Source organism: Penaeus chinensis, chromosome 1 (assembly GCF_019202785.1).
Source record: "Penaeus chinensis breed Huanghai No. 1 chromosome 1, ASM1920278v2, whole genome shotgun sequence".
NCBI lineage: Eukaryota > Metazoa > Arthropoda > Malacostraca > Decapoda > Penaeidae > Penaeus > Penaeus chinensis.
Genome location: NC_061819.1, coordinates 31,275,138 through 31,283,812, shown reverse-complemented (window position 1 = coordinate 31,283,812; position 8,675 = coordinate 31,275,138). Strand labels below are relative to the sequence as shown.

The 8,675-nt window shown below is 41.9% G+C and overlaps 1 protein-coding gene across 1 annotated transcript in view; it reads left to right on the top strand.

Moving 5' to 3' along the window:
- Positions 1-3,808: 3,808 nt before the first annotated feature.
- LOC125026493 overlaps positions 3,809-8,675 on the top strand; it is a gene marked incomplete in the record, with an annotated part of 11,286 nt that continues 6,419 nt past the window's right edge. Inside the window, 2 exon segments of the mRNA XM_047614978.1 lie at positions 3,809-3,936; positions 5,210-5,392. Coding sequence (XP_047470934.1) covers positions 5,213-5,392 — 180 coding nt within the window.

Genomic DNA, 8,675 nt, shown 5'->3' with positions numbered 1-8,675 from the left:
CTCCCATTCCCATCCAGCACCCCAGCAGTCGCCCTCCCAACAGGACCTACAGCCCGCCTCACTTGCTAAGAGGGTCAGTAACCCTCCCCCCAGCATTACCCTTTACAAAAGAAGTGGCCAGCAAGTTTTTTTTTATCTGGGAGGAGGAGAACTGGCAAGAACCTTCTCCCCCTTGCCACCCATTGACCCCGGGGGCTGAGGTGTAGCCTGGGACCACAAGGTACCTAGTTTCCTTGGATGGCCATGAGGAGACACCGCAGAAGTCTCAATGACAGAGGTTATGAACTGGCAGTGGGAGCTTATGCAGAGCTGCTCCCTATTATAGCACTAGGCTAGCCAGTGGTGGCAGCTGCAAGTGGGAAGGCATGCAAGCACTAAGTACTACCACACCATTGCTTCACATCACCCTGAGCATGAAGCACTCACCCATATATATGTGTATATATATATTCATATATAGTACGTAGATATCAGCAATCAGCTGGGGGGGAGGGGGGTGAAAGTGAACCATTTTAGGGGCATTTTAAAATTGTAGCCAGAGCTCTACAGGTGTAATTTGATTAACTAATAAGGGAATACTATCACATTGGCCTTTGAGAGGGCAAATGTACACACACACACACACACACACACATATATATATATATATATATGTATATATATATGCGGATGCAAAATTCCTGGTGTTAGCAGAGCAGCAATAAAGATCTACAGAAGTACAGAGAAGTACAAATTACACCTGTAGAGAAAGGGATACTTTGCTGTACTTACTGGAAGAGACATAAACACAGACTCTGGAAATTTGTTGTTAGTACCTTCGATTGTCTGTTTCCATTGTTCTCATAGTGGTTTGTGGGAAGTGAGGATGCATGACAGTTTTTTTCCCGGATCTAGTATGGCTGGCAGTGTAACCATTGCCCAATCATCATCTAGAACGAGTAGTGACGTTATAACCTACCTGGCCAGACCATGAGATCTATTCCACAACGTTAAGGGGACCTGTGTCGTACATGTTTTCATATGCATAATATTTCATGAATACACAGTATTTACAAAGGCTGCTTTTTCCTTTCTCTTCTGATAATGTTACGATTTATCTCAATTTCATTTTTATTCTACTGATTACAAGTGGCCAAAATGCCAATATTTTTGACAATGACGGGGAAAGAGTCGATATGGTCGGACAGGGCAGAACACTCCACCAACATAAACTTCATGGGAGAGGTTATGCCTACGGAAGCTATAATCTTGGCGATATTGTTGTTGGTCTTTCGCTGGCCTCTGGGCGGAATAATGTAGTACTGTACTGCCACTACATCATAGTCGATGAGGCAGGCGAGCAAGTCGTTTTCAGTCTGATCAGTTCTTTCCGTAGACAGGACAACCAGTCGGGGAGACGGAAACAGTTCTGGTACAAGCAAGTATTAAGGGAGGAATGAGGTTGGGCAGGAATAGATTTGTCAGCGAGGTCAGTCAAGGTAACTGTGACGAAGTCTGTAGAGAAGGGTAAGGAGGAATCACAAAAAATCTATCCCACTTGGCTGGGCCAAAAAAAAGTACGCGACAGGTATACAGAGGTGGAAACAGTAGAAAGACGAGGGCGGGAGGAAGATGGGAAGGACAGTAAGGAAGAAGAGTAGTAATAAGGGGGAGGGGTATATAATGAGGAATACTGTGCAGTAGATGGAGTTGAGGATATTAGGAGAGATAAGAGGGTATTTTCTGAACGTTGAGTAATGACCTGGGTGGATGATTCGGAATGGACTGAGTTGACAGCAAACATCGAGGAAGGGGTATTAGTATCAATGGTCGGAGCTGCGGTCAAATGAGAGGCAGGGATCGGCAACCCAGTGAAATCAAATTTAGATAGGATAGATGATGAAGGGACAAGCCCTTAAAAAAAATCTTCATTGCTGGCCACGGCGGGCCTGAAATAAATGGGGAAAAGGAACGGTCTACCCCTCAGGGTTCCCATAAGGGGTAATGGCCCATGGCTCCTGGAATCAGCCATTATCCATTCAGCACGGCTCTCATATCTTAGGAAGTGGGCAGAAGAGGGGAATGAAGAAAAGAAGGAAACGGAAAGGGAGAGAAGAAAAGACCATGCAAAAATAGGTGAGGAGAGGACTGAGGTCCAAGGTAGGGGATCACCCCTCCCTTGGACCACAGTCTCCTCCTAAGCCTCACCCCACGACAACAAAGAGCAAGGAATGAGAAGATGTTTTATGTGTAACTGCTACATTGAAAATTACCAAAAAAAGGATGTATTCATCTTCCTACATAGCTGTGAAGACCGTACCTTGAACAATCTATACCACAGACCAGATGCACTCTCAATGAAATTTACTGCTCAAAAATAATGGAGCATGAATCCTCTCTCCTTTTCACTCGTTTTCATTACTATTAGCATTACTTTCTTATGAATGATGTATGTTATCATGAGGCCCTGATATATGTAAAAATATTACGCAGTAACTTAAAATTTAGGAAAACAAGAAACAACAGGCAAAACAACTTGTCATAAAGACGGGGTAATGCATAATGCATAATTAAATTACTTATATTATGCAAGAAATACGTCGCAATATTTCTTGGTTTGTCATTTGTCAGTGTTATCACGTGCATCATCTTGGCAGTTCTTTTCGCCTCTTTTGCTGAAAGGCGAGGAAAAGGGGGCCGCTAAAGCACACCACTTGGTACTTTAAACGTACCGCTTTAAAAAACCGCCTAGTCCCAAAAGTTTTAAGACTGCCGCCCCCTGCACTCCGGCTTGGAGTCCCCGATAATGTAGAAATATTACCAGCAACGAAAATTTAGGAAAACAAGAAACAACTGTCATAAAGACGGGAAATGCAAAAAGCATAATTAAATTGCTTATATTAGTACAAGAAAAACGTCTCAATATTTCTTTGTTTGTCATTAGTCAGTGTTATCACGTCATCATCTTGGCAGTTCTTTTCGCCTCTTATGCTGAAAGGCGAGGGAAAAAGGGGGGCCGCTAAAGCACAGCCACTGGTACTTTATCGTACCGGCTATAAATAACCGCCTAGTCCCAAAAGTTTTAAGACTGCCGCCTCTGCACTCCGGCTTGGAGTCCTGATATATGTAGAAATATTACGCAGTAACTTAAAATTTAGGAAAACAAGAAACAACTTGTCATAAAGACGGGGTAATGCATAATGCATAATTAAATTGCTTATATTAGTACAAGAAATACGTCTCAATATTTCTTTGTTTGTCATTAGTCAGTGTTATCACGTGCATCATCTTGGCAGTTCTTTTCGCCTCTTATGCTGAAAGGCGAGGAAAGGGGGTCCGCTTATGCACAGCCACTTGGTACTTTATCGTACCGGCTATAAATAACCGCCTAGTCCCAAAAGTTTTAAGACTGCCGCCTCTGCACTCCGGCTTGGAGTCCTGATATATGTAGAAATATTACGCAGCAACGTAAAATTTAGGAAAACAAGAAACAACTTGTCATAAAGACGGGGTAATGCATAATGCATAATTAAATTGCTTATATTAGTACAAGAAATACGTCTCAATATTTCTTTGTTTGTCATTAGTCAGTGTTATCACGTGCATCATCTTGGCAGTTCTTTTCGCCTCTTATGCTGAAAGGCGAGGAAAGGGGGTCCGCTTATGCACAGCCACTTGGTACTTTATCGTACCGGCTATAAATAACCGCCTAGTCCCAAAAGTTTTAAGACTGCCGCCTCTGCACTCCGACTTGGAGTGCCCCCCCCCCCCCCCTCATCAGAACGGCGAGACGCAGCTGACTCAAGAGTGACGTCACAACCCACCTTGGCTCCGGGAGGTAAACAAACATCCCTCGTCGCTCGCGCAGTGCCTGGTTGTACGACGGAAAAAGAGTACTACCTTTCATTTTGTGCTTAATTGAGTTGTTTCTCCCACTGTCAGTGCTTAATTTGTTTAGTAAGTATCGATGATGGTCTACTGATACTAAATTCGTCGCGTCTTGAAATATGGACCTATTCCATCTTGAAATTTAACGCAGTTGAAAAGAAGTATGGCAACTTGTTGACCCCTGATTGACGGTACAGGTTAAGTTTTGACTAGCCATCTTTAAAACGCAAAACAAATGTATAAGCATGTGATAGAGCGATTAAATCTAAGAAATTTATCTTCTATGAACTTCTGGCGCAACCACTTTTAGGTTGCATGTATTAAGGTTACTCTTTTATTAAAACCACATTTGAGGAATTTTCACACAGTTGGGCACAGTCCACATCTTGTATACTAAAAATAAAGGAAGATATGTATAAGCATAGATAGATTATGCTCAAAACATTAGAATTTTAAAAAGTTTAATTTATATTTCATGTAAAGACATTTATATAGACTAGGTAGTTCTTTATTGTATGGATGCACTCACCAGAGACTTACTACCGAACTTCAAGTCACAAACTTTATTAAACAATCTAAATTGCTGTGACTGGATGTGCCCAAGGGGAGGGTTGATGGTAGGTTCTGCTCCCTCACACCCCAGGAGACATTGTCTTCACCTCGGTGTGCATTGCAAACTAGAGCTGAAACTCAGGAGGGCAGAGTGGAATTAGGCTGAGAGCGGTGCTTTTTGCTATCCTTTCCTGATACTTTCCCTTTATTTCTGGCTTTACCATTCATGTCTGCAGATTATTTCTAGTACTGACAACTGCATCTTTTGGTCTTCGATAAGAATATCTTCAATTTTTCTTAGCTTAGTTTATACATACTATAAAGATTAACCAACTATTTATTTATCTAATTACATGAAAAATATCTGAACACAGTTTGTCTTGTAGTTTATGTATATTTTTTGGCCCAGTGGGAAAATCATTTGTTAGTAGGTCAAGAGATATAATAGTTATTGTCTCCTTGGTAAATTTGGACTTATGGATCTGCCTGGCTGTAAGTAAAGTTAATGAAACAAAATTTCATTGGGCATTACATGTTGACCATAGCAGGGCAAGAACCTGTTTTGATTCTCCAATCAACACCTTTTTTTACCCTGTTAAGGTCAGCTGGTCCCCAGAAACATGTTGCCGCTATATCAGAGCAGCACATTTTAACCTTCTTTAGTTTTATCATGGAAAGGTCAATATCATGTTGCTGAATAATTTCATGTATATTTTTCTTTTTCTTTGCTTTATTAATTTCTGTATTCTCACTTAAGGCTGTTATTTAGACATATTTAGGTATTTTATAGGGAATGGAGGACAATAGAACATATCTGCCACCTGAATGGAACAATGAGGAAAGGATGAGAGTGCTGCTGGGCCCCATGCCCCAGACACAGGATATTGTTGCGCGAAATGCTCGTCTCACATTTTGGTCTGCTGCTATACATCTGTGGTGCAAAAGGACAAACAAGCTCGTCTTTACACTTCAGGTTAGTTAATTTTTTTAAGTATTTCTGTTCGATTAATTGTGCTGTGCTTATTAAATTACATACACACACACTCATACATACGTACGTACGTACGTTAATACATACATACATACATACATACATACATACATACATACATACATACATACATACATACATACATACATACATACATACATACATACATACATGCTCGTTTCACTCTGCTAGTTGTGTGAGTTTAATGGCACTTTGGGAAAGTCTCGGGGCGTTTCTCACCTTCTTGCATACAGATCTGTATGTATATATGTATATATATATATTATATATGTATCTATATCTCTCTGTATATATACATATTAGATCTATCTCTCTCTCTCTCTCTATATATATATATATATATATATATATACGAATTATAGATATGCATATATATATATCTATATCTCTGTATATATATATATATATATATATATATATATATATATATATATATATTGTATCTATATCTATATATATATATATATATATATATATATATATATATATATATATACGAATTATATATATATATATGTATCTGTATGTATATGTATATATATATAGAATTTTTTATATATGTGTATGTATATGTATATATTTGTGTATATATATGTATGTATATGCAAATATATGTATGTGTATAAATTTATAGTCATATATGTAGGTGTATATAGATATCATCATCATTTGGGAACTAATGCCCTTTGCTTTTACTTATGAGGGTCCATCACTGTGAGCCACCAAGCAGGGGCCCAGCACATCTCTAGATCCTCACAACAGGTCTGATCAATCTGCGAAAAAGCTATGACTTCCTAGGTCGTCCCACAGGCCTCCTCCACCCAGGGTTGTCTCGAAGAGAGACAACCTGGTAAGCAGGGTCATCCTGTGGGAATCGAACCAAGTGGCCGTATAGCCTGAGTTGGTGATTGCAGATTGTGCAAGTAATAGGTCCTGTACTGGTATTATGGTGCAACCGTTGGTTGGACACATGGTCTCGCTAACTGTACCCCATGATCTGGCACAAGGATCTGTTACAAAAGGCATCAAGATTCCAAAGCACAAGATAGCGTCAAGGTTTCACTACCACATAGTAAAACTGGTAATATTAGAGCCTTGAAGACATGTAGCTTGGTCCTTCTGCACAGGTACTGGCATCTTCAAATACTCTTGTCCAGAGATTGCATGACCCCTGCTGCCCAGCCAATCTGTCTACTGACTTCCTGGTCTGACAGCCTGGAGTCATGAACTGCACTACAGAGGTATATAAAGCTCTCTGTGATCTTGATGTGTTCACCGCAAGCACGTACCGACTGCACATGGTCTCCTAGTAGGCTCCCAAAATCCTGGATCTTGGTCTTAGTCCAGGAGACCTCTAGCCCCAGGGGCTTCGCTTCATTGCTAAATGTATCAAGAGCCGCCACTAGAGATTTAGATAGAATAGCAACATCAGCAAAGTCTAAGGTCTGTAACCTTGATATTGCCCAGAGTTGCTCTACAATGACTTTGGACTGTAGCTCTACCCAGTATCCAGTTCATGCAAGTGTTGAAAAGTATTGGTGCAAGAACACAGCTTTGCCTCATACCTGAGAGGCCCCCCAACCACACTTTACAGCACTTTCAGTGCCGGTATACAGGTTTGCTATTAATCCTTGTTAGAATTCCTCTTAGTCTCAGGATCTCCCAGAGTGATTAGCGATGTACGGTATCAAACGCCTTCTTGAGGTTGATGTAAGCAGCAAGCAGCCCACGTCCGAACTCACGACGGTGCTCTACAATGATTTGAAGCGCCAGGCTACGGTCTATTGTGGACTTACCAAGAGTGAATCCAGATTGCTCCGGCCTCTGGTGCCTTAGCAAGTGTTCTCTGATACGTCTCATTATGATGTGCGTGAGTATCTTTCCTGATATACTGAGTTGTGTAATGCCTCGGTGACTACTGCAGTCCCACTGATCCCCTTTCCCCTTCCAAAGAGGAATGACCACACCCCTCAGCAGGTCAGGGGGAATGTATGGCAGACAGGATAGCATGCAAGACCCTTGTCATAGGTTTTCCACCAGCCTTTAACAGTTCAGCTAGGATTCCGTAAACATCTGCTGCTTTACCACTCGTCAGCTTGGAGATCACCCTCCTGACTTCAGTCAGGGAGGGTGGATCCTTGCTGATGGGTGGGTCTGGCAGAGGAATCTCAACATTACGTGCGTACAAGTTAACTGTTGGTGAATCAACTTGTTTACAACTGCTCAAAATACTCAGCCCAATGCACCTGCACCCCATCAGGATCTGAGATTATCTGGCCACTTACTGAGCATACAGCAGTCATCTGTGAGGAGGATTTGGAGTTCAGCTTTCTCAGGGCTTGGTAGGCAGGACGAAGGTCATTTACTAGGAAATGGCTTTCGACCTGCAAGATTCCTGATAAACTGTTCTTTATCCCTTCTCAATAGTGACCTAGTCCTGTGCACCAGAGAACGGTGCAAGTTGCGATCCTCACAACAATCGAGCCGCACGACAAGCATCTGTGGTTTCCAGTGTTTCCTATGAGATGAAATTCTGTCTTGCTCTTTGGCATTCACCAATCAATTCTTGGGCTGCGCAAGCGTTTCATGTTTGATGGTGTCCCACAGAAGAACAGGGTCCATCAGTCACTTGAGTGCTGTGAAACGACCAGAGATAGCCTTGGTAAACCCCAGGCACACTCATCCTCCCTCAATCTGTCCACATGAAGCACATTGGAGCAATGGGGGGTTCTAAAGTGGCCCCAGAGAGTAGCCACAACTAATCTATGATCAGTTTCACAGAACTCGAGTACTAACGAGGATGTGGTCGATCTCCTACCTGTATCGCTGTATCAAGTCCAACGATGCGGGTCAGAACGCTGATACCAGTCAGATATCCTCAATTTCTGGGACCTGGCAGTCATAGAAAAGGAGGCTATTCTCCCTGCCAGCATCAGCTCCTGAGTCATGAGGACCGACAGACATCTTGCAGCCAAATACTGCATTGAAGTCACCCAGAACAGTATGAATATCTCGTCGAGGACAGCAGTCTGTCACAGATGCAAGTTTGGCGTAAAACATCTCTATCACCTCAAGTTTATACACGTATGTAGGCGCATACACAGCAATAAGAGACATGGAAACTAGACATGAAGCCAAATGAAAGCTTCAGTCTCAATACCATAATACACTCATTGACTGGAGTGACTTCTACTACCGAGGGTTGAAGTCTGCTGGAGATGGCTGTGGCTACTCCCTGGATATG